Genomic DNA, 27,612 nt, shown 5'->3' on the forward strand with positions numbered 1-27,612 from the left:
CCCTCCATCCACCAGTGTTCCTAGCTTGCTGCTCTTCTATGCCAAGCCCTACTGAACAACAGTATTCCAGAGGAGGATTCTTTGGGGGTGGTCCCCAATTTCTGGTCTTTCTGCCCTACCTTTTCAGCTCACCTCAGTAGAGTTAAGTGCTGGGGACTTCAAAGGGCACGTTGAGCTCCAGCTCTGTCTCCAGAGCTTTCATCTGTGTTCCCCACAAAGGTCTCAGCTCTAGTATAGGAGGCAGAGCTGGAAAACTTTTGCAGGTCCATCTCTGTGAATTCGATGGGACTGTGGACCCAGTGGGAGTGGCTCTCTGAAGTACAGGAGGCCATGGTAAAAGACTTCTGTGTGAGGAAGCCATGAGTCGAGCTGCAGTCGTCATCCAGGATGGGGTTAAGTGGCTGGGTTTCAAAGATGCTTTCACTCAGTGGGGACTCAGGACCGGTCTCCTGGCCAGGTGGCATGGGGAAGAGAGATTCCTCCTCTGCTGCCTCGTCAGCCTCAAACTGCAGCAAAACTCCTGCAACTCGAAGCAGAAAGCCACTGGGTCACCCAAAGGCAGGGGCTCCTCTCAGCAAGGCATCTGATTCTGAGCACAAGACGCAGAAGGGTCTGGGAGCTAACGCTCCCTTTTCCCTCCCTGGGGACCAGAGCACCTAGCACCAGGCTGAGGTGACACAGTTGAGAAACATACTTACATTAGGCTATCAGATTGAGGTTGATCAGGTGATCAGATTGAGGCTACCTGGTGGTGGATCGGGGAAAAGAGTCAATTTCTCCAGAGAAAGAAAAACCTTTTGAGAGAAGCAGGATATTGACACCCTTCCTCATGATCTTCATTTCCTAATGTTATGCCTCTGTGTATGTTATATGGTGAAAGGCACTTTGCAGGTGTAATTAAGATTATAGACCTTAAAATAAAGAGATTACCCTTGTGGGCCCAATGTAATCACATGTGTCCTTAAAAGCAGAATAGGGAGGCTGAAGAGTAAGAGAGTATCAGAGAGATGTGATATGGAAATGACTCGACCAACAATTGCTAGTTTTGAAAATGGAAAAAGGTCACGAGATAAAGAATGTGAGTGGTCTCTAGAAACCGAGAATGGCCCTCAGCTGACAGTCAGCAAGGAAATGGTACCTCAGCCCTATAACTGCAAGAAATTGAGTTCTTCTATCTTCTTGAATAATCAAGGAAGTGCATTCTTTCCTGGAGCTTCAAGAAAATAATACAGCCCTGCCGACACCTTGATTTTGGTCTTGTGAGACTCTAAGCAGAAATCCAGCCTAGCCTACAAAGCTTTTGATCTATGGAAATGATGAGATAATAAATGGGTGTTGTTTTAAGTCCTTAAATTTGTGGTGATTTGTTACGACAGTGATAGAAAAGTAATAGCCCTTCATGCATAAGCCTGAGTCAACATCAGGTTATAAACTGAGAGCCTATGGGATGTGTGTTTTTTTGACCTCCATGTCGTGGTTGTGGTTTTGTTTTTCGTTAGAACTCATTGCCAGAGCTTAATACTATTTCATACAAAGATCCAGATTTTTGGCTTCTCTCAAAAACTCAGAAGATCTTGAAACACTGAATATTCTCACATGGTAACAAACAGCTGGAACTGAATGGTAGATTCTCCTTTAGACAGGGGATGAACTTTTCAGTTTGTCACAGTTCCTACTCCTCTCTATTGCATCTTATATTGGATCTAATTCACATATTAATCTCACCTATACAATACCAATACACATGTAAGTCAGTGACTCCTGATAAACACCTTCCCCAGATGAGAAAATGTCTAACTCTCCCTACGGAGATCCTGAGGGAACTGCCTTCCTTCATATTCCCAGAGAAAGGTAGTGCATTATCATCTTGAGGACAGAGAATGAGCAGAGAATGGTTACCCATTTCTCCTCTCCTGAGGCAAGAAGAAGGAAACAGGCAGCTCTCAGATGTTGTCTCATCTTCTTTCTGGGCCCTGGGTCCCAAATGCTTCATTGCCCACATTTCATGCCCATGCCCAGGGACTGGAAAACAGCTTGTATCTGAGACACTGGCCTTCAAAGTCAGAGATGGATGGTCTATCCTGAACCACAATGTTTCAGGAGCCACTAAAGAGTAAAGGAGAGAGAATAGAGTTTGAGAAGGATCATAAAGGGACAACAGTGTTCCTTTGTGTCCCTGCAGCCCATGAAATGCTAGATTAACCTCTGCTTAAGCCAGAAGTATGGCCAAACACATCTGCTAGGCTTTTTGAAGATCATCTTGCAGACCCTAGAGCCAAACTGACCAAGACAGATCTATATTAGAAGGATTTTCCCACACAAATAGAGGTTAAAAATAGTTGTGTTGTTTTGGGCCCAGAATCTACTGGGCTGAGGAAGAGTCCTGAGCACCCATGTCTCTAGTAAACTTTGTCCTCCCCCTTCTTTATTAAATCAATGCCATTCACTAGTCTGGCTTCCTGTTTTGATGTCTCTTCCTAGCTCTCAGTTCCCTTCACTGCGCTGAAGCTGCACTGAGCCTCAGTACTCTTGGCTGGAGTTATACCCCTTGCCTAGTCCTGGCCAACAATCATCCCACCTCCTCCATCTTTGCCCTCAGTGACCTGGACTTTCTGTTCCATATTCTTGGCTAATGGCTGGAGTTGTACTGAAAACAGATCACAATGTTAGTCCTGATTTTAAATATGACCTTCCATCTGAAATTTCACATGGCCATCTCCTATGGGCTGGGCCAGGCCTCTTTGGATATCATCATTGTCTGTGGAAAAAAGTCTAGGTTTGCCAACTCCGGTAGATGCTGGGCTCTCAGTTACCCACATTTGAGACATTACCATACTGACAACAGTTGCCTAAGACCTCACCTAATTTTATTATAGTCATGTCTCAAATGCAGCCAGCCTTCCTCTATTCCTGACACCTTCCAGAATTTATACCTATTAGTAGAAATGAAGAATTGGAAAAGAACTAAGAAACCAACTAGTTCAACTCCATATCTCATTTTAAAGATTAGGGAGATAGAGGCCCAAAGAAACTAGATGACTTGTCTAAAACTACACAGTGATTTAGAGGTAGATTTAGAACCTAGGTCTCCAGATTCCTTTCCCAAGGGTTTTCCCATGATGTTGTGTTCCTTTATGAACCCCTGTACATTAATGAACCAGGTCCCATAAACTCACAGGTTTGGCCTTGGTCATCTCTGAAGTCCAGTGCTTTCTATTGCCACCCACAAATAGTCCACCCTTGGGATTTTTCAGCACTGTGGGGAAGGCCCATTATCTCTCAACCCCAGAAAATTCCTCTCTGCTGCTAATTAGATCCTTGCTCCTGATTCATGTAATACATGAAGCAGCTATCCTTACCACGCTGGCAGTGCCTGTTGAAGAACTGCTTACAGTAGAGGAAGAAGACCCCCAAGAAGGCCAGGGTAAACACCAGTAGCAGACTGCTCACCAGTGCAACAAGTGTGGCCTCCTGAGGTGTCACTGTGGGTACATCTGCCTTCACTAAGCTCAACTGGAAGGCACCTGTGAGACAAGAAAGTGGGGGAAGTCAGTCAGTAGGGGCAGTCAATAATCACCCTGACACTGGGCCTGGACTTCTTTAGGACATCGCCCTCTCCCTTGGGCCTTCCTCAATTAGGGCTGCTAAGCTGGGTTTATTTCTTTGTGGAGCAGGCAAAAGTATAAAGAACAAAGTGGAGGAACTCATATACTGCCATATAAATTAGTACAATTATTTGAAGATGCATATATCCTATGATCTTTCCATGTTACATCTAGTTATATAACCTAGAAAATGGAAACAAACTAAGATGTTCATCAATAGGGCACAAGATAAATAAGTCATGATATTATCCTATGATGTAATATTATAATATAGCACTTAAAAGACATGTATGGATCAATATAAATAATCCAGAGGGGAAAAACAAACTGGAGAGAGTACATAGCTTGATATTTATATAAAACAATAAACAATAGCATATATTGCCTATGAATATATACATATACTGCAAAAGAATACTAGTATTAAAACATAGGTGGAGAGTATGGCAGTCATAGTGGTCACCAATTATTCACATACTTCCCTGCATTTCCAATACATCCTTGTAGTAAGGCCATCAAGAGTACATCTGGGCAATGGACTGTGAGTGGAAGTAATGTGTGTCACTTGCAGACTGAAGTAGTTAAGAGGCAGTGTGTCTCCTCCATTGCCTCGACTGTTTTATCAACCTGGAAGCCACATGGTCTAGATGGTATAGCCACAAGATGGAGGAAAGTCTGTGCATAGTGAAAAATAAACTTTTTATTGTATTAAGTCACTGAGGTTTGGGGCTTTGTTACTGTAGCATAGCCTACCAACAAGATACATACAATTTTATGATAGTGGTTGCCTCTGGGGGATAGGGAGAGGATCAAAAAGGGAATTCCATTAAACATATGAAATTTTTGTTCTTTTAAAAAAAATCTGGCTCAAAGTCAAGATGGCAGTGTAAGCAGATGCTGAACTCACCTCCTCCCATGGACAAAGCCAATTAACAACTACTCGTGGAAAAATTGTCCCTGAGACAGAACTGAAAACTGGATAAGAGGAACTCCTGCAACAAAGAACAATCTTAATCAAGGTGGAAGAGGCAGAAATTAACTTCTGGAGAGAAAAAACACCACCTTCACAAGCCACCAGCTTCATGGCTGCCTGGGAGCAGCCCAAAGGTACGCAGCCCTCCCTGGAGGAGTGGGGCTCTGAGCCGGGGAGTGCTCCCGCTGTGGGCATTTTGTGGACTGAGCACAATCGAGATGAGTGACATAATATCTGACTTTACCTGCTACTAAAACATTGATGAGTACCCCCCAGAAAAGTTGGTTCACAAAGAAATTAAAACCGGCCCTTAAAGGGCCCACACACAAACTCGCCCGGTTCAGAAAGCAACCTAAAATCAACGAAAAGAAGGGTGCACAGTGTTTTGGTGAAAAGAGACTCACCTAATAGGTTCTGAGTGCATTGCAGTGAGAGGTGAGACCTGTCTAGGGACTGGGACATTGGTGGTGGCCATTGTTGTGGCCTGGTGTGGGCGTGCTGACACAGACACCATTGGAGTTCTCCCTGGGGCCTGCTAGCCCAGGTCTGCCACACCCACTAGAGCACCGATTTAATCTAGCTCACCCAGGGCAGGCAGCCCACCCTAGAGACTGGCCCCACCCAACAACAAGCCCTCACGAAACTTGTGGGCCTGCATAGATTGGTGACTGGATTCTCTGCAGCCTGGCAACTGAGCCCACTTCAGTGGGGCAGGGCGTGCACAAGGAGCAGGTGGAGAGTGTGGGGTGGTGGCAGAGTGTGTGGGGCTCCCGCCGTGGAGAGACTAGGTCCACTGCAGGAGTTCGGGGCACGCACATGGGACAGGACTGAGTTGACCGGGTGTGTGGACCTGTGGGCGACAGGGCTTGTCAGCTCCAGAAGACTTGTGCTTCTCAAAGACCCACATAGGGGGTTTGCCGCACCTTCCAAAGCCTGAAACAATTGGGTTCTCCCATGCCTGCGGCCAGCCCCACACAGCTGCAATCCTCAGAGAGCTGACAAGAGACATAAAGGCTGGAGGCCTATAGCAATTGTAAGCCCCTGAGCCTAACAACAGCCAGGCTGGGGGCCTACTCACTTAAAAGATACAGCAACACAAATCTATTAGAACTTGCAGCCAACTGTGCTGGGGCTCTCCACACCTGATAAAGAGACTGAAGGGCCAACAACAGCTACAAGTGGCTGAGCATAACAGCAGCTGGCCAGGAGCATAACTCGGCCTCCCTGGGCGCCCACAGGGAGAGCAAACAGGCCACAACAGAAGGAACACGTAGCCCACATAGGGATCACCGCTGGAACATTGAGAACTGAGGGAAGTACACTGCAGGCCTCCTAAGGCATCACTTATATAAGGTCACCTATGCAAGAGCAGGAGACATAGCTGACCTACCTAATACATAGACACAAGCACAGGGAAAGAGGCAAAATGAGGGGGCTAAGGAATACATTCCAAGTAAGAGAACAGGACAAAACCCCAGAAAAGGAAATAAGTGTAACATAAATGAGCAACCTACCCTACAGAGAATTCAAACAAAGAGTGTTAAGGATGCTCACTGATCTGGGGAGAATAATAGATGAACTCAACGAGAATGTCAACAAAGAAATGGAAGATATAAAGAAGAACAAATGAGAAATGAAGAATACAATACTGGAAATGAAAAATTCACTAGAGGGACTCAAAAACAGAGTAGAGGATACAGAAGAACGGATCTGCGAGATGGAGGAAAGACTAGAAGAAATTACCCAAGCTGAACAGGTAAAGGAGAAAAGAATTAAAAAGGGTGAGGACAGTCTAAGCGACCTCTGGGACAACATCAAGCACACTAACATCCTTGGTATAGGTGTCCCGGAAAGAGAAGAGTGAGACAAAGGGGCAGAGAATCTATTTCAAGAAATAACAGTTGAAAACATCCCTAACTGAAGGAAAGAAACAGACATCCAGGTACAGGAAGCACAGAGATCCTCAAACAAGATAAACCCAAAGAGGCCCACACCAAGACACATCATAATCAAAATGTCCAGAATTAGAGATAAAGAGAGAATCCTAAAAGCCGCAAGAGAAAGACAAGTTACAAACAAAGGAAACCCCATAAGGCTATCAGCTGACTTCTCAGCAGAAACCTTACAAGCTAGAAGAGAGTGGCACGATACATTTAAAGTGCTAAAAGGAAAAAACTTTCAGCCAGTAATACTCTACCCAGCAAGGTCATCATTCAAAATGGAAGGAGAGATCAAAAATTTCCCAGACAAGCAAAAATTAAAGGAGTTTGTCACCAAGAAACCAGTGCTACAAGAAATGTTAAAGGGACTGATTTAAGGGGAAAAAAGAAGACCACAAATAGGAAAAATTATCTTTTTCCATGATAAGAGGATAATGGGTGCAAATGCACAAAAAAGAGGTTAGATATGATATGAAAAACATAAAATGAGGGAGGAGGGGAGTTAAAGAGTATAGCTTTCAGACAGAGGTCAAACTAAAGAGACCATGAATTCTGTATAGAAGGAGAAAGGAACAGAGGAGGACTACTAAAACAATGAGAAAAAAAAAGTTAAAAAACGGTTGTAAGTGCATACTTTTATCAATAGTTACTTTAAATGTCAATGAACTAAATGCTCCAATTAAAAAGCCTAAGGTGGCTGATTGGATAAAACAATAAGACTCATATATATGCTGCAAACAAGAGACACACTTCAGACCTAAAGACACTCACAAACTGAAAGTGAAGGAATGGAAAAAGATACTCCATGCAAATGGCAATGAAAAGAAAGCTGGGGTAGCAACACTTATATCAGCCAAAATAGACTATAAACAAAAACTGTAAAAAGAGGCAAAGAAGGGCATTACATAATGATCAAGGGAACAATCCAACAAGAGGATATAACACATGTAAATATTTATGCATCCAATGTAGAAGCACTTATATATAGAGAGAGCAACTATTAAAAGACATAAAATGAGAAATAGACAGTAACACAATAATAGTAGGGGACTGGATAGATCGTTCAAACAGAAGATTAATAAGGAAACATTGGCCTTAAATGACACACTAGAACAGGTAGAACTAGTAGATATATACAGAGCAATCCATCCAAAAACCAAAGAATACACGTTCTTTTCAAATGCACATGGAACATTCTCCAGGATTCATCACATATTAGGCCACAAAACAAGTCTCCATAAATTTAAGAAGACTGAAATAATACCAAGTATCTTTTCTGACCACAACAGTACAAAACTAGAAATCAACAATAGGAAGAAAATCAGAAAAGCCACAAATACATGTAGATTAAACAAAATGTTACTGAACAATGACTGGGTCAATGTAGGAATCAAAGAAGAAATCACAAAATACTTGGAGACAAATGAAAATGAAAATACGACATGCCAGAATTTATGGGATACAGCAAAAGCGGTTCTAAGAGGGAAGTTTACAGTAATACAGGCTATCTCAACAAACAAGAAAAATCTCAAATAAACAATCTAACAATGCACCTAAAGGAACTAGAAAAAGGAGAACAAACCAAGCCACATCAGTAGAATAAGGGAAATAATAAAAATCAGAGCAGAAATAAATGAAATTGAGACCAAAAAAACAATAGAAAAAATTATTAAAACCAAGAGCTGATTCTTTGAAAAGACCAACAAAATTGACAAACTTTTAGGGGCCGGCCCGGTGGCGCAAGCCATTGAGTTCGGATCCCGGGCACGCACCGACGCACTGCTTGGTAAGCCATGCTGTGGCGGCGTCCCATATAAAGTGGAGGAAGATAGGCACCGATGTTAGCCCAGGGCCGTCTTCCTCAGCAAAAAAGGAGGAGGATTGGCGGATGTTAGCTCAGGCTGATCTCCTCACAAAAAAAAAAAAAAATTCACAAACCTTTAGCTAGACTCACCAAGAAAAAAAGAGAGAAGGCACAAATAAGTAAAATCAGAAATGAAAGAGGAGAAATTACAACAGACACCTCAGAAATACAAAAGAGTATAAGAGAATACTATGAAAAGCTATATGCCAACCAATTCGACAGTCTGGAAGAAATGGATAAATTCTTAGAATCATACAACCTTCCAAAACAGGGTCAAGAAGAAGTAGAGAATTTGAACAGACCAATCACCAGTAAGGAGATCGAAACAGTAATCAAAAACCTCCCCAAAAATAAAAGTCCAGGACCAGACGGTTTCCCTGGTGAATTCCACCAAACATTCAAAGACTTAATACCTATCCTTCGCAAACTCTTTCAAAAAATTGAGGAGGGAGGAAAGCTCCCTAACTCATTCTATGAAGCCGACATTACCCTGATACCAAAAACAGACAAGGACAACACAAAAAAAAGAAAACTACAGGCCAATATCACTGATGAACATCAAGGCAAAAATCCTCAACAAAACACCTGCAAATCGCATACAACACTACATTAAATAGATCATACATCATGATCAAGTGGGATTTATTTCAGGTATGCAGGGATGGTTTAACATTTGCAAATCAATCAACGTGATACACCACATTAATAAAATGAAGAATAAAAATCATATGATCATCTCAATAGATGCAGAGAAAGCATTTGACAAGATACAGCACCCATTTATCATAAAAACTTTGAATAAAATGGGTATAGAAGGAAAGTACCTCAACAAACTAAAGACCATATATGACAAATCCACAGCTAATATCATCCTCAATGGTGGAAAACTGAAAGCTATCCCTCCAAGAACAGGAACCAGACAAGGATGCCCACTGTCACCACTCCTATTTAACATAGTAGTGGACGTCCTAGGCAGAGCAATCAGGCAAGAGAAAGAAATAAAAGGGATCCAAATTGGAAAGGAAGAAGTGAAACTGTCACTATTGGCAGATGACATGATTTTATATATAGAAAACCCTAAAGAACCACCAGAAAACTTTTAGAAGTAATAAAGGAATATGGTAAATTTGCAGGATACAAAATCAACATACAAAAATCAGTTGCATTTCTATACACTAACAATGAAGTAGCAGAAAGAGAAATTAAGAATATCATCCCATTTACAATTGCAACAAAAGAATAAAATACCTATGAATTAACTTAACCAAAGAGGTAAAACATCTGTACACCAAAAATGATAAAACATTGCTGAAAGAAATTGAACAAGACACAAAGAAATGGAAAGATATTCCATGCTCTTGGATTGAAAGAATTAACATAGTTACGATGTCCATACTTCCTAAAGCAATCTATAGATTCAATGCAATCCCGATCAAAGTTTCAACAACATTTTTCACATAAACAGAACAAAGAATCCTAAAATTTATATGGAACAACAAAAGACCTCGAATACGTAAAGGAATCCTGAGAAAAAAGAACAAAGCTCGAGGTATGACACTCCCTGATTTCAAAATATACTACAAAGCTATGGTAACCAAAACAGCATGGTACTGGCACAAAAACAGACACACAGATCAATGGAATAGAATCAAAAGCCCAGAAATAAACCCACACATCTATGGACAGCTAAACTTTGACAAAGGAGCCAAGAACATACAATGGATAAAAGAAAGTCTCTTCAACAAATGGTCTTGGGAAAACTGGACAGCCACATGCAAAAAAATGAAAGTAGACCCTTACCTTACACCATACACAAAAACTAACTTCAATTAGATTAAAGACTTGAATGTAAGACCTGAAACTATGAAACTTCTAGAAGAAAACATAGGCAGTACGCTCTTCGACATTGGTCTTAGCAACATATTTTGAAGCACCATGCCTCACAGGGCTAGAGAAACAATAGAAAAAATCAACAAATCGGACTACATCAAACTAAAAAGCTTCTGCACAGCAAAGGAAACCATCAACAAAACGAAAAGACAACCTAACAATTGGGAGAAGATACTTGCAAACCATACATTGATAAGGGGTTAATCTCCAAAATATAAAAAAGAACTCATGCATCTCAACAACAAACAAACTAACAACCCAATTAAAAAATGGACAAAAGACCTGAACAGACATTTCTCCAAAGAAGATATACAGATGGCCAACAGACACACGAAAAGATGTTCAAAATAATTAACTATCAGGGAAATGCAAATCAAAACTACAATGAGATATCACCTCACACCTGTCAGAATGGCTATAATTAACAATACAAGAAACATCATACGTTGGAGAGGATGTAGAGAGAAGGGAACTCTCATACACTGCTGGTGGGAGTGCAATCTGGTGCAGCCACTATGGAAAACAGTATGGAGATTCCTCAAAAAATCAAGGATAGAACTACCATATGATCCAGCTATTCCACTGCTGGGTATTTATCCAAAGAACTTGAAAAAACCATTGCATAAAGATACATGCACCCCTGTGTTCACTGCAGTATTATTCACAATAGCCAAGACTTGGAAGCAACCTAAGTGCCCATCAAGGGACGAGTGGATAAAGAAGATGTGGTATATATACACAATGGAATACTACTCAGCCATAAGAAAATGTGAAATCCAGCCGTTTCTGACAACATGGATGGACATTGAGGATAATATGCAAAGCGAAATAAGTCAGAGGGAGAAGGTCAAATACCGTATGATTTCCTTCATTAAGTAGTAGATAATAACAACAATAAACAAACACATAGAGGTAGAGATTGGATTGGGTGTTACCAGAGGGGAAGTGGGGAGAGGGGAGGGCGAATGGGATAATTCGGTACATGTGTGTGGTGATAGGTTGTAATTAGTATCTGGGTGGTGAACATGATGTAATCTATGCAGAAATAGAAGTATAATGATGTACACTTGAAATTTATGCAATGTTATAAACCAAAGTTACTGCAATAAATAAAAATTTTTTTAAAAGTAAAATTAAATTAAATTAAAAAATAGAAATATTAAATCTATCTAGATACTGCTTTAAGAGATGGCTAAAACTGCTAAATAAGTGATAGTGATATATATGATAAAATTATAATATTTTCTGCAATGATTTATCATATGTGAATCCATTACAATATGTGAACGTGATATTTACATTTCATGGTCCATTTTGGAATCTAATTATTGCTTGAAGAAATATATTGATGACTCTAGTAGTTACTACTTCACAGAGCAATGTTTCTCCAATTTGAAATTAATAAAAAACTGAAAACTATGATAACTCAAAAAATGTTTAATCTGGCATTGATTCCATATAATGTGTAAATTATGGGAAAATCCTTATTACAATAAGATAATTAGTGATTTTGCTGAAATAAAAACAAGACAAAAAAAAAAAAAGACAATGAGATGGGCCAGTCCGATGGGATAGCAGTTGAGTTCGCCCACTCTGCTTTGGCAGCCCATGGTTTGCAGGTTCAGACCCCAGGCATGGACCTATGCACCGCTTGTCAAGCCATGCTGTGGTGGTGTCCCATATAAAGTAGAGGAAGACAAGCACAGATGTTATCCTAGCGCCAATCTTCCTCAGCAAAAGAGGAGGACTGGCAATGGATGTTAGCGCAGGGCTAATATTGCTTACATACACACACACAAAAAAAATAAATAAAATAAAATAAAAAAGACAATGGCAGACAAGAAAGGCAGTATATAATGATAAAAGTGACATTCCACCAAGAGGACATAACACTTACTAATATGTATGCACATAACACAGGGGAACCACAGTACATAAAGCAACTATTAACAGACTTAAAGGGAGAACTTAATAGCAACATAATAACAGGAGGGGATCTCAACACCTGACTTACATCAAAGAACAGATCATTCAGACAAAAAGTCGAGAAGGAAATAGTAGATTTAAATGAAACACTAGATCAGATGGACTTAGATATACACAGAGCATTACATGCAAAAACAGCAGAATACACATTCTTCTCAAGTGCAAATGGATCATTCTCAAAGACAAACCATACATTTGAAAACAAGGCAAGCCTCAATAAATTGAAGAAGATTGAAATCATCTCAAGCATCTTTTCTGATCACAATGCTAGGAACTAGAAATCAGCCACAGGATATGAACTGTGAGAGTGAGAAATATGTGAATATTAAGCAACATTCTACCGAAAAACCATTGGATCAATGAGAAAATCAAAGGAGAAATTAAAAACTACCTGGAGACAAATGAAAATGAAAATACAACATACCAAGTCTTATGGGATGCAGCAAAAGCAGTCAGAAGAGGGAAATTTGTAGCAATACAGGTCCATCTCAACCACCAAGAAAAATCTCAAATAAGTAATCTTAAATTACACCTATCAGAAGTAGAAAATGAAGAACAAACAAAGCCCAAAGTCAAGAGAAGGAGGGAAATAATAAAAATTAGAGTAGAAATAAATGAAATAGAGACTAAAAAAACGGTAGAAAGGAGTAATGAAACTAAGAGCTTGTTCCTTGAGAAGATAAACAAAACTGACAAACCCTTAGCCCACTCACCAAGGAAAAAAGAGAGAAGGCTCAAATAATAAAATTAGAAATGAAAGAGGAGAAATTACAAGATACTGCAGAAATACAAAGGATTATAAGAGAATACTATGAAAAACTATATGCCAACAAATTGGATAACCTAGAAGAAATGGATAAATGCTTACACTCATATAACCTCCAAAAACTGAATTCAAGAAGAAATAGAGAATCTGAATAGACCAATCACAAGTACAGAGATTGAAACAGTAACCAAAAACCTCACAAAAAACAAAAGTCCAGGACCAGCCGACTTCTCTGGAGAATTTTACCAAACATTCAAAGAAGAATATATACCTCTCCTTCTCAAACAATTCCAAAAAATTGAAGATGGAACGCTTCCTAACTCATTCTACGAGGCTAACATTACCCTGATACCAAAACCAAACAAGGAAAACACAAAGAAGGAAAATTGCAGGTCAATATCTCTTATGAACATAGACACAAAAATCCTCAAGAAAATATTGGAAAACCAAATACAGCAATGCATTAAAAGGATCATACACCATGATCAAGTGGCATTTTGTCCAGCGACGCAGCAATGGTTCAACATCCGCAAATCAATCACTGTCATACACCACATTAGCAAAATGAGGAATAAGATTCACATGATCATCTCAATAGATGCAGGTAAAGCATTTGACAAGAACCAACATCCACTTATGATAAAAACTCTCAATAAAATGGGTATAGAAGGAAAGTACGTCGACATAATAAAGGCTATATATGACAAACCCACAGTCAACATCATACTTAATGGTGAAAAACTGAAAGCAGTCCCTCTGAGAATAGGAACCAGACAAGGGTGCTCACTCTCACCACTCCTATTCAACATATTACTGGAAGTTTTGGCCAAGAAATTAGGCAAGAAAAAGAAATAAAAAATATCCAAATTGGCAAGGAAGAAGTAAAACTCTTGCTCTTTTAAGATGACATCATTCTACATATAGAAAACCACAAATGGCTAAAGAAGCCATTTGTGATAACATGGATGGACATTGAGGGTACATATAGAAAACCACAAATGGCTAAAGAAGCCATTTGTGATAACATGGATGGACATTGAGGGTATTATGTAAAGTGAAATAAGTCAGAGGGAGAAGGTCAAATACCGTATATTTTCCCTCATTAAGTAGTAGATAATAACAACAACAAAGAAACACATAGAGACAGAGATTGGATTGGTGGTTACCAGAGGGGAAGGGGGGAGGGAGGAGGGCGAAAGGGATAATTCGGCACAAGTGTGTGGTGATGGGTTGTAGTTAGTATTTGGGTGGTGAACCTGATGTAATCTATGCAGAAATAGAAGTATAATGATGTACACCTGAAACTTATACAATGTTATAAAGCAATGTTACTGCAATAAACAAAAAATTAAAATAAAAAGAATCCATCAGAAAACTATTAGAGATAACCAACAGCTACAACAAAACTGCAGGGTACCAAATCAACTTATAAAAATAGGTTGCATTTCTACACACTAACAACGAACTAGCAGAAAGAGAACTCAAGAATGCAATCCCATTTACAATCACAACAAAAAGAATAAAGTATCTATGAATAAACTTAACCATAGAGGTGAATGACCTATATACTGAAAACTATAAAACATTATTGAAAGAAATTGAAGAAGACATAAAGAAATGGAAAGATATTCCATGCTCATGGGTCAGAAGAATCAACATAGTTAAAATGTCCATATTACTAAAGAAATCTACAGATTCAATGCAATCACAATCAGAATCCCAATGATCCCAATGACATTCTTCATGGAAATAGAACAAAGACCCCTAAAATTTATATGGAACAACAAACGACACTGAATAGCCAAAGCAATCCTGAGAAAAAAGAACACAGCTGGAGGCATCACAATCCCTAACTTCAAAATATACTACAAAGCTAGTAATCAAAACAGCTTGGTACTGGCACAAAAACAGACACACAGATCAATGGAACAGAATTGAAAGCCCAGAAATAAAACCACACATCTACAGACAGTTAAACTTTGACAAAGTAGCCGAGAACACACAATGGAGAAAGGAAAGTCTCTTCAATAAAATGGTTCTGGGAAAACTGGACAGCCACATTCAAAAGAATGAAAGTAGACCATTATCTTGTGCCATACACAAAAATTAACTCAAAATGGATTAAAGACTTGAATGTAAAACCTGAAACCATAAAACTCCTAGAAGAAAATATAGACAGTACACTATTTGACATTGGTCTTAGCAGCATCTTTTCAAATACAATGTCTACTTGGGCAAGGGAAACAAAAGAAAAAGTTAACAAATAAGGCTATATCAGACTAAAAATCTTCTGCAAAGCAAAGGAAACCATGAACAAAACGAAAAGACAACCCACCAAATGGGAGAAAATATTTGCAAATCATTTACCCATAAAGGAGTTGATCTCCAGATTATATAAAGAACACATATAACTCAAAAGCAAAAAAACAAATAACTCAATCAAAAAATGAGCAGAGGTTATGAACAGGCATTTTTCCAAAGAAGATATACAGATGGCCAACAGACACATGAAATGATGTTCAACATGACTAATTCTTAGGGAAATGCAAATGAAAACTACAATGAGATATCACTTGACACTGGTCAGAATGGCCATAATTACCAAGACAAAAAACAAAAAATGTTGGAGAGGATGTGAAGAAAAGGGTACCCTCATACACTGCTGGTGGGAATGCAAACTGGTGCTGCCACTATGGAAAAATTATGGAGATTTCTCAAAAAATTAAAAATAGAAATGCCATATGATCCAGCTATTGCGCTACTGGGTATTTGTCTAAAGAACTTGAAATCAATGATCCAAAGAGATTTATGCACCCCTATGTTCGTTGCAGCATTATTCACAATAGCCAACATATGGAAGCAGCCCAAGTTTCCTTCCATGGATGAATGCATTAAGAAGATGTGCTATATATATACAATGGAATACTACTCAGCCATAAAAAAGATGAAATTGTGAGTGACGTCAGCATCATGGCGGAGTGAGCTTTCACGTGAACTCTTCCCCCGACAAGATACAACAAAAGCAACAGTCACAGACCAACAACGGAATCCCAGACAGTGAAAACCTAGAGCGGAGGGATCCACACTGCCGCACATCTGAGAGCGGAACGTGCTGGGCCCCCAGAGGAAGTGGGGAGAGGTAAGGAGAACTCCTCTCCCTCCCCATCAGATCAGCAATCCCGGTCCACGCGGCTCCCAGAGAGGGGGGAGGGGCGGCCCTCACGGGGGAAACCGTGGCTCTTTGGACTCTCTCAGCCAGTGGGAAACTCCCGCACAGAGGACTCAGAGGAGCCACAGGGCTACCATCAACATCTGAGCATCCCAGAGAGCGGATAAAGAGGGGCAAATGAGAAGCCTCCCACGTCAGGGACCCAGAAGGCAAAAGAGAGCGCTCCCCTGTCCCTGCAACCCGGACTCTGCAGCTCAACCGACCAGACCAGACCTAGCGATCCGAGGCAGACCTGATCAAACGACTGGACCCGTGGATTGCAGCGGGGAAAAAACAAAACAAAATTGCGGATCGCAACAGAAAAACCGGGGCAGAGCGCAGGGGGCTTGGACTACACAGCCCTTGACCACCAGACAGTGGCGGCAGGTGGAAATTGCAACCAGAGACTTCCAGGATGAGGAAAAACAAAACCAACACAGGAACCACAATGCAAAAATATATGAAATCACCAGACCAGAAACAAAATAACAAGCACCCAGACATCAACCCCGAAGACACAGAAATCCATAAACTAAATGACAGAGATTTCAAAATAGCTATCATAAAAACACTCAACGAAATACGACACAACACAGACAAATAATTCAACGAGATTAGGAGTTTCTTCACAAAAGAGATTGAAATCATAAAGAAAAACCAATCAGTGCTGATGGAGATGAAGAACACAATGGAGGAGATAAAGGAGAATCTGGAATCTTTAAAGAACAGAGCTGACAATATGGAGGAAAGAATTAGTACTTTATAGGATAGGAATACAGATATACTCCAGATGGAGGGGGAGAGAGAACTAAGACTAAAAAGAAATGAAGAAAGACTCTGAGAAATATCTGACTCTATTAGAAAATGTAACATAAGAATTATAGGTATTCTTGAGGGAGAGGAGAGGGAAAGAGGAACAGAGAGCCTATTCAAGGAAATAATAGCTGAGAATTTCCCAAATCTGGGGAAGGAGCAGGAAATACCAGTAAGTGAAGCCAACAGGACACCTATACATATTAACAGACAAAGGCCTTCACGACGACACCTATGGTAAGGCTAGCCAGGGTCAACGACAAAGAAACAGTATTAAGGGCAGCTAGACAAAAACAAAAAATAACGTACAAAGGAACTCCCATCAGGCTCTCAGCGTATTTCTCAACAGAAACTTTTCAGGCTAGAGGAGACTGGAATGATATATTCAAAATACTTAAAGACAAAAACGTTCAGCCAAGAATACTCTATCCAGCAAAAATATCCTTCAAATATGATGGAGAAATGGTAACTCTCCCAGATAAACAAAAGCTAAGGGAGTTCATGGCCACGAGACCCCCACTACAAGAAATACTCAAGAAGGCCCTCAGGCCTGAAAAAAAGAAGAGAAAGGGAACACAAAGCTTGGAGGAAGGAGAAAAGTAGGTAGACAAAATCAGAGAAATAGTAGATCTTTACCGGAATAGGTTAGCAACCACTTAAATACTAAACTCAAAGATCAAAGGAAGAAATTCACCAAAAATAAATTTAACCTCATCACTGTAAACACACAGCCACAACACAAGATAGAACAAGGTATAACAAGAACAACTTAGAAGGGGAAGAGGAAAGTGACTGAATTGACTTAGTATAAGGAAATAGGTGGCTATCAGATAATGGACTATCTCATACACAAGATTTTTTGCCCAAACCTCAAGGTAACCACTAAACAAATAATCAAAGCAAAACCACATATGATAAACAAAGAGAAAACTAGAAGAATCATAAGACAGAACAACCAAACTGAATTAGCAGTCCAAAACAAATGGGACAAGAAACAAAGGAAATGCAAAAGAACCAGAAAATAAGTGACAAAACAGCAACATTAAGCCCTCATATATCAATAATTACCCTAAATGTAAATGGGTTGAACTCTCCAATCAAAAGATAGAGTGGCAGGATGGATTAAAAAGCAAGACCCAACAATATGCTGCCTTCAAGAAACACATCTTAGCACTAAAGACAAGCACAGGCTCAGAGTGAAAGGATGGAAGACAATACTCCAAGCTAATGGCAAACAAAAGAAAGCAGGTGTTGCCATACTCATATCAGACAAAGAAGACTTCAAGATAAAACAGGTTAAGAAAGACAAAGAAGGGAAATATATAATGATAAAAGGGACACTCCATCAAGAAGACATATCACTTATAAATATATATGCACCCAACATAGGAGCACCAATGTACATAAAGCAACTATTAACAAACCTAAAAGGAGAAATCAACAACAACACAATAATAGTAGGGGATCTTAACACCCCACTTACAGCAAAGGATAGATCATCCAGACAAAAAGTTAATAAAGAAATATTAGACTTAAATGAAAAACTGGACGAGATGGACCTAGTAGACATATACAGAGCACTCCATCCAAAAACAGCTGACTACACATTCTTCTCAAGCGTGCATGGAACATTCTCTAGCATAGACCATATATTGGGAAACAAAGCAAGCCTCAACCAATTTAAGAAGATTGAAATCATAACAAGCATCTTTTCAGACCATAAGGCTATGAAACTGGAAATGAACCATGAAAAAAAAACTGGGAAAGTGACAAAAATGTGGAGATTAAACAACATGTTACTGAACAACCAATGGATCATTGATGAAATTAAAGGAGAAATCAAAAACTATCTGGAAACAAATGAAAATGATAACATGCCATATCAAACCATATGGGATGCAGCAAAAGCGGTCCTGAGAGGGAAACTCATAGCAATACAAGCCCACCTTAACAAACAAGAAAAAGCCCAAATAGGCAACCTTAAATTACACCTAACAGAACTAGAAAAAGAAGAACAAACAAAGCCCAAAGCCAGCAGAAGAGAAATAATAAAAATCAGAGCAGAAATAAATGAAATTGAGACGAAAAAAACAGTAGAAAGGATTAATGAAACAAAGAGTTGGTTCTTCAAGAAGATAAACAAAACCAACAAACCCTTAGCCAGGCTTACTAAGAAAAAAAGAGAAAAGGCTCAAGTAAATAAAATTAGAAATGAAAGAGGAGAAATTACAATGGATACCACGGAAATACAGAGGATTATAAGAGAATACTATGAGAAATTATATGCCAACAAATTGGACAATCTAGAAGAAATGGATAAATTCTTAGACTTATACAACCTCCCAAAATTGAACCAAGAAGAAATGGAGAATCTGAATAGACCAATAACAAGTAAAGAGATTGAAATAGTAATCAAAAACCTCCCAAAAAATAAAAGTCCAAGACCAGATGGCTTCTCCAGTGAATTTTATCAAACATTCAAAGAAGATTTAATACCCATCCTTCTCAAACTATTCCAAAAGATAGAGGAAGATGGAATACTTCCTAAATCATTCTATGAGGCCAACATCACCCTGATACCAAAACCAGACAAAGACAATACAAAGAAAGAAAATTACAGGCCAATATTGCTGATGAACATTGATCCAAAAATCCTCAACAAAATATTGGCAAACCGAATACAACAATACATTAAAAAGATCATACACCATGATCAAGTGGGATTTATACCAGAGACGCAGGGATGGTTCAACATCCGCAAATCAATCAACGTGATACATCACATCAACAAAACAAAGAATAAAAACCACGTGATCGTCTCAATAGACGCAGAGAAGGCATTGGACAAGATACAACATCCATTTATGATAAAAACTCTCAATAAAATGGGAATAGAAGGAAAGTACCTCAACATAATAAAGGCCATATATGACAAACCCACAGCCAACTTCATACTCAATGGGGAAAGACTGAAAGCCATTCCTCTGAGAACAGCAACGAGGCAGGGCTGCCCACTCTCACCACTCCTGTTCAACATAGGACTGGAGGTTTTGACCAGAGCAATTAGACAAGAAAAAGGAATAAAAGGAATCCAAATAGGTAACGAAGAAGTGAAACTCTCACTATTTGCAGATGACATGATTGTATATATAGAAAACCCTAAAGAATCTGTTGGAAAACTATTAGAAACAATCAACAACTACAGAAAAGTTGCAGGGTACAAAATCAATCTACAAAAATCAGTTGCATTTCTGTATGCTAATAATGAACTAACAGAAAGAGGGCTCAAAAAGATAATACCATTTACAATTGCATCAAAAAGAATAAAATACCTAGGAATAAATCTTACCAAGGAGGTGAAGGACGTATACAGTGAGAACTACAAGACATTATTAAAAGAAATCCATGATGACATAAAGAAATGGAAAGATATCCTATGCACGTGGATTGGAAGAATAAACATAGTTAAAATGTCTATATTACCTAAAGCAATCTACAGATTCAATGCAATCCCAATCAGAATCCCAACGACAATCTTCACAGAAATAGAAAAAAGAATACTAAAATTTATATGGGGCAACAAAAGACCCTGAATAGCTAAAGAAATCCTAAGAAAAAAGAACAAAGCAGGAGGCATCACAATCCCTGACTTCAAAACATACTACAAAGCAATAGTAATCAAAACAGCATGGTACTGGTACAAAATCAGACACACAGATCAATGGAACAGAATTGAAAACCCAGAAACCATTAAAACATCAATAAAAAAAATGAAATTGTCCCATTTGCAACAACATGGATGGACCTTGAGGATATGATGTTAAGCGAAATAAGCTGGACAGAGAAAGACAAATACTGCATGATTTCATTCATACGTGGAAGATAACAAATACATGGACAAAGAGAACAGATTAGCGGTTACCAGAGGGGAAGGGGGTTAGAGGATGGGTGAAAGGGGTAAAGGGGCACGTATGTATAATGACAGACAAAACGCTAAGACTACTAGTGGTGAGCACAATGAAGTGTATTCAGAAATTGATAAATAATAATGTACACCCCAAATTATACAATGTTATAAACCATTATGATCTCAATAAAATTACTGGAAAAAAGAAAGAAATAATAAAATGTTTAAAAAGAAAAAAAAATTATTTAACTCAAAAAAACATGATCAAAAATGGTTTATCCTAAGAATGCAAGATATTTTAATTTTTGGAATTTATTAATATATGTCATCTAATTAATATGTCAAAGGAAAAATAAGTGAAATAGTCCAGAGATGATGATAAATTGAAACAAAATTCAAAACCATTTCTGATTAAAAATCTTAAACATTATATAAAAGACTTAAAAAATACTCCATATTCTGCTATGTGTCTGTCTACTCAAGTGCCTTACATGAGTAAAGAATGAACAATAAACAATGAATAAAATAGAAAAAGAAGCAATTAGAAACAGTTCACAAAATTGGAAATGCAAATAGACAAGCACAGAAAAGTTGGAGTTCTTCCATAAAATAGAAAAAAAGTTCAAAAATTTATGACGAAGTTCTCATAAAGTAGTAATTTAATGTTTCAAAGGAAGGCATAAAAATAACAGATGATAGAAACATGAATTATTCATGTGTGGTTAGGCTTCTGGGATATAAGAATTCCATGCACTGTTAAAAATAAATGTAATTGTAATGGAAATTATTTTTAAAAATTCAGAAGTGTTATCTGCTAATATATTTCAAGAATCGTACAATTGTATTCATTATTTAGTTTGGTAATTATACTTCTGGAAATATGTACTGAGGAAACAGTGTTGATTTCCTGTAAAAACTCATTTACAGTGATGTTTACAATTCATATAAGTGAACTAAATAAAAATAACTGTAAAAAACAAGGCTGTGGCTGCTTATCCAAAAGTCATTGCCCATTTTCTTCCTTACTATCAGAACATTGATTTCATTCTGGGTGGCAAGGTGACCAGCCTCAAGAACTGATTTTTGATTGGTCTGAGTCAATCACGGCAATCTCATTCCTGTTTGTCAGGTACTTATTTCCTAGCCTCCCTTGCAGTTTAGAGATACTTACAGCACCCAGTTCTAGCCCATAAGATATAAGGGGAAATCTGCTGAGGAGCTTCTAGGAAAGTACTTCTTCCCTAATAAAAGTCAAGCTACTTTGTCCCTCCTCTTCTTCCTGACTTTGACTATGGTGTGAAGATGTGATGATTTGAGTTGTGGCAACCGAGAGGCCACAAGCATTAGGACAAAACAGCAAGGTGCCCAAGGTGAAGGACAAAAAGAGCCTGGGTCCTTGATGACATTCTTGATCTGCCCAACCAACCACAAGGCTCCCTGCCTCCAGACTTCATTACATAAATAAATGTGTTTATGGTTCAAGTCACTGTTAAGTTTTACGTTACTTTTAACAATGCATTCTAATTGAGTCAGAGATGAACTATTTGCCCACAGCAAAGCTGAGACTCAAACCCATGTGTATCTGTCTCATGTTTATTTTTAGCGAATCATTGTGACTTTGAGCAAATCACATATCTTATTTGAGTCTTAGTTTCCTCATCTAAAATGAGACTCATAATACCTTCTTGGTGGTACTGAGAGCCAAATGAGAAAATGCACATGAAAGCTCTTTACAAAATACAGACTGCTATACAATATAAGTTGTTTACATGTAAAGCTTTTACAGGAGCACAATATTGCAATTCATTCATTTTCTCTGAGCTTTCTAATGGTGCTGAAATAAATGGCAACCAGAGAGGTGTCTAGACAAATGTACATTTCATCACAGGCCACTTTTTGAGAGTCTGGTAACAGCAGTTTGACAGATAGAAAGACCTATTTTTCTCCCTTGGAGTAGTTCAGGTTTGTAAATATGGGTGGCTTTAAAGGTAATGGCCAGGTCCATGACAGGAACAATTGTAAGAGATTTTTCTTATGGGCATACCAAGACTTTTTATCATGAAGATCACAGTGATATTTAAAATAGATTTTGTGTGAGTAGTATTCCATTGTGTATATATACCACATCTTCTTTATCCATTCATTCCTTGATGGGCACTTAGGTTGCTTCCAAGTCTTGGCAATTGTGAATAACGCTGCAATGAACACAGGGGTGCATGTATCTTTACGCATTGGTGTTTTCAAGTTCTTTGGATAAATACCCAGCAGTGGAATAGCTGGATCATATGGTAGTTCTATCCTTGATATTTTGAGGAATCTCCATACTGTTTTCCATAGTGGCTGCACCAGTTTGCACTCCCACCAGCAGTGTATGAGAGTTCCCTTCTTTCCACATCCTCTCCGACACATGTTGTTTCCTGTCTTGTTAATTACAGCCATTCTGACGGGCGTGAGGTGATATCTCAGCCATAAGAAACGATAAAATCCAGCCATTTGTGACAACATGGATGGACATTTAGGGTATTAGGCAAAGTGAAATAAGTCAGAGGGAGAAGGTCAAATACCATATGATTTCCTTCATTAAGTAGTAGATAATAACAACAATAAACAAACACATAGAGACAGAGATTGGATTGGTGGTTACCAGAGGGGAAGGGGGGAGGGAGGAGGGCGAAAGGGATAATTTGGCACATGTGTGTGGTGGTGGGTTGTAATTAGTATTTGGGTGGTGAACATGATGTAATCTATGCAGAAATAGAAGTATAATGATGTACACCTGAAATTTATACAATGTTATAAACCAATGTTACTGCAATAAACAAAAAATTAAAAAAAAAAAAAACTTCAAAAAAAATAAATAAAATAGATTTTGTCAGGCGAAGCAGCTTATTCCATTGGGTCCATTCTAATGTTCAGCATGACCTAATCTCTAATGACCTTTTCTTGGTCCTGGGATCCCTTATCAACGGTGTGGGCACCCCTCCATGGCACAAAATATTATGGGTAGAGAGTTAAAATTAGAGTTAGTGCTTGTATTTGTTGCTATCCTTGGGCCCTTAGTGTCTTCATTTGTGAAATAAGGAGGTAGGAAGGAGGTGTGCTAAATAATTGCTATATTTTCTTTCATCCAGAAGATTATGTCTCTCTCCTACCCAAAACCCTCTGAAGGGTTCCAGGTGCACTTAGAAGACAAATGAAAATTCTCACCATCTCCATATGGTTTGACCCTTACCTCTGTCCGTGACCTCACTGAGTACCACTCTCTCTCTCATTCACCATACATCAGGTGCACTGACCTTCTTCCTCTTTCTTGAACATGCCTACTTCATTCACACCTTGGGACTCTGCTATATCTGCTATATATAGCTATAGCTATATCCTCTCCCCAGAAGGCACATCCTTAGAGAGACCTTCTCCTGCTACCTGATCTAAAGTAGCCACCAAATCACTCTGTATCAGATCATTGTAATATAATTCTCATTATACCTCCATATCTAAATTCTCCATTTATCTATGTGTGTAACTTGTTCATTGTTTGTCTCATTAATTAAAAGATAAGGTCCATAAGGGCAAAGATTTTTGCCTGTTTTGCCCTATCCACAATGTCTACAACTATGCCTGTCACTTTGTAGGTATTCAATACGTGATTGCTGAGTTAATGAACAATTGCATAAAATAAGATGTGTGTGTGTGTGTGTGTGTGTGTGAAGAAAACATCTGCTAGCTGTCTGCTCCCAGCCTTTGTGGGTCCAACAGTCTAAATTTAACACCACCTCCAGGTTCTTGGACCAACGGGGACCTGAGGCAGGAACAATTAGGCAGCTCCAGCTTTGCAAACCAGGACAGAGCCTTGCCGGTGGTTTTGTTCTGACTCTTACTGCTAACTGGGATTCTAGACCCTCCCTAGTTCCCCATCCCTGAATCCTCCCTTGCACATCTTCCTTGATGGCCTAGTCCCTCTAAGACAGAGACTACACTTCAGCCTTCTCAGTTTTCTCTTTCCCATCCCCAAGACCAGATATCTGGATCCTGAACACCAAGTAGGTGGGCTTTGCTTTAGTTGGCAGATTTCCCTAATGCCAAAGAGCCTTCCTAGGCCTTTGCATTCCACATCTCTTCTTGAAATACCCCATTATCTCATGGAATCCTCCCCTGACCTTGATTCTGCCAGATTGACTTCTTGGTGGAGCTGTGACTGCTATTGTCATAATCTTTGGATTCCATGTTTTGCCTGATGAACTGGATTAGCTGAAGGTAGGGTTGACTCTCCTAATATTGGACCCTCTCAGTTGTCAGGCTGGTTCATAAAATGTGACAGAAATAAGTATCCTGACTAGCGGGACTTACCTTGGAGAGCTCTTGTGCAGGCCCACACAGTTGGCAGGTGACACACTGTCCCCATTGGTCCCAGTACTCATTTTCTTGACAATCCATGGTAGGAAGCCTGTGGGTAAAAAATACAAAAACTAGGGAGATAGTGAAAAGGGATTGCAAAGTAAGTAGTGGCTTCCATGTCGCTTGGTTTATAGGTCCTTTCAATGTAGTCTCTGGCTCTGAGTTAGAGGGATTGAGGAAGCCAACCCAAAACAGCTAGTGTTTATATAGCCCTGACCATGTGCCAGGAATTCTTTTAAATGCTTTACATGTAATAATTCATTCAATTCCTAAAACAACCATATCCGGGATTATTATTAGCCCCATTTTGCATATGAGGAAACTGAGGCACAGAGTCCAAGGAATTTGCCAAAGTTCACACAGTTAGTGGCTGCAATACTTGCTGAACTAGAAAGAAAATGATATGACAAGGATCTGGCTTCTACCTGGGGGGTGGAGAATAACCACAGTCTCTTACATTTGACTAGCTATTAACAGTTTAGAAAGCACTTTCACATCCATTGTAATTGTTCCACACAACATCCGTGTGAGGCAAGCAATATAGGGATTATCATCCTTCTTTTGTGGATGAGAAAGCTGAAGAACGGTTCTCTTTTGCCAAAACTGTCTTACGTATCTTTAAGGACCACTAGCTGCCATTGCTTCTGTCCTAGCCCGAATGAGAAGAGAGGATGACCCCAGCATGAAGAAATATCCTGGTGCACTAAGGTGTAGAGAAGGGGAAACACTATTGAGATAGCAGTTCTAAGAATACAGACAGCATAGGGCAGTAGCACTAGCATTGGTCTGAGAGTTGGGAGATATGAGTTCTAATCCTGGCAATAGAGTAAGCAATCATACAGGTTTTCTCAGGACTGAGAGGCTTCCCCATGACATTAGACTTTCAGTGCTAAAACCGGGATAGTCTCAGGCAAACTGGGATGGTTGGTCAACTTACCTGGCTCTTCTTTTTTCAACCTATGACCTTGGATGAGTCACTTTACCTTTTCTGGCCTCAATTACTTAATCCAACAAAAGGGGACAGTGTGTTCCTTACCTACCTTATATAGCTCTTGGGAGGATTAAATGAGCTAAGCTCCATCAAATCATTCTGAAGGCTTTTAAAAGCTATACAAAATAAGACAGAGTTAAGTATGCAGAGAGAGAATTTTCTACAAAAATGAATTTTAATGAGGGAAATGTGAGTAATTGATACACAGGGCTTACACTGCTCAAAGAGAAAAATGGGGTGAGATTCTTTTGCTCACTCCTTAACTTCATACCAAGGTGAACTTCAGGTGGCTTCTCAAAGTACTGAAAGTCCTAAGTGTGTACTTGCAGTCAGAAGAGAGGAGAGTGTGCATGTGTACCTTGAGAAGCCATCACTCCTCCCCTCAAAAGTCCCCAATGGTTATGAGATAAGTCATCCTGAATGGCATTCTTGCTTGAATGTACCTTTTCCCACCATCAAGTGGACTACTCTTTCCCATTCCTTCATTCAAAAGAAAGTGGGCTATAAATTCACTTTTGCACAAGCCGAAGATGCTTTCCCCTGTGTTGTTTGGATTATTAAACATAGTGTCCATGGCGTCAGCCTCAGTAGGCATGCTCTCATCCCTACCAACCCTTCTCATTAAGGACAAAAACCATAAGGGGCCCCTTGCCCTCATGAAAAGGAAATTAAGTGTCATGGGCACAGGGCCAGCATACTGGTCTGGACAACTCCTCTGTATCCTTTTTCTTGTCCACAAAACCAGAAAAACATTGGCAGGAGCCAAGGAGTATCCCTGTCCTTGAGGTAAGCTCCTGACATAGACATCTGAAATCTCTGTAGCACCTGCTTCTGGCCTTTGGGTATCTGAGACACCCTATTTTGTTTGGTTTCCAGAGCCCCATCCATCTAATAAACATCATGTGGCATGAATCTTAACACATCCCTCTAACCGCGGCTTTGAGACCCATGTCTACGCAAGGTAGGATTATTGCCAAATCCTCATATCAGGACCCAGGAAATGAACAGAGAGCTTTTGTCCCTCTTTTTTTGTCAAACTGTTTATGTGAAACATATGAACTAAATTATCTTTCATTATAAGCTTAACAAATTACCTTTATTAAACAAAATCACACAGACTGTGGTCTGTTCTCTAGAAGTCAAGGAATATGGGTAAAACTGTTTAATAATGGTTAAATGTCATTATCCAGGGACAAACTCAGACCTTACGTCAAATTCTCCCCTGTGGTCAACAGTGTTCTGTGGCAGATGTAACTGCCTTTTTATTTTAAGAG

General features: G+C 39.2%; 1 protein-coding gene across 1 annotated transcript; it reads right to left on the reverse strand.

Moving 5' to 3' along the window:
* Positions 1 to 158: 158 nt before the first annotated feature.
* On the reverse strand, positions 159 to 25,386 carry EDA2R (ectodysplasin A2 receptor). Its single transcript, XM_058535077.1, has 4 exons — positions 25,300 to 25,386; positions 22,634 to 22,646; positions 3,360 to 3,524; positions 159 to 520 (listed from the first exon to the last, which is right to left on the reverse strand). The coding sequence occupies exons 1-4, from the start codon at positions 25,384 to 25,386 to the stop codon at positions 159 to 161; spliced, it is 627 nt and encodes a 208-aa protein (XP_058391060.1).
* Between the last annotated feature and the right edge of the window lie 2,226 nt (positions 25,387 to 27,612).

Source organism: Diceros bicornis, chromosome X (assembly GCF_020826845.1).
Source record: "Diceros bicornis minor isolate mBicDic1 chromosome X, mDicBic1.mat.cur, whole genome shotgun sequence".
Taxonomy (NCBI): domain Eukaryota; kingdom Metazoa; phylum Chordata; class Mammalia; order Perissodactyla; family Rhinocerotidae; genus Diceros; species Diceros bicornis.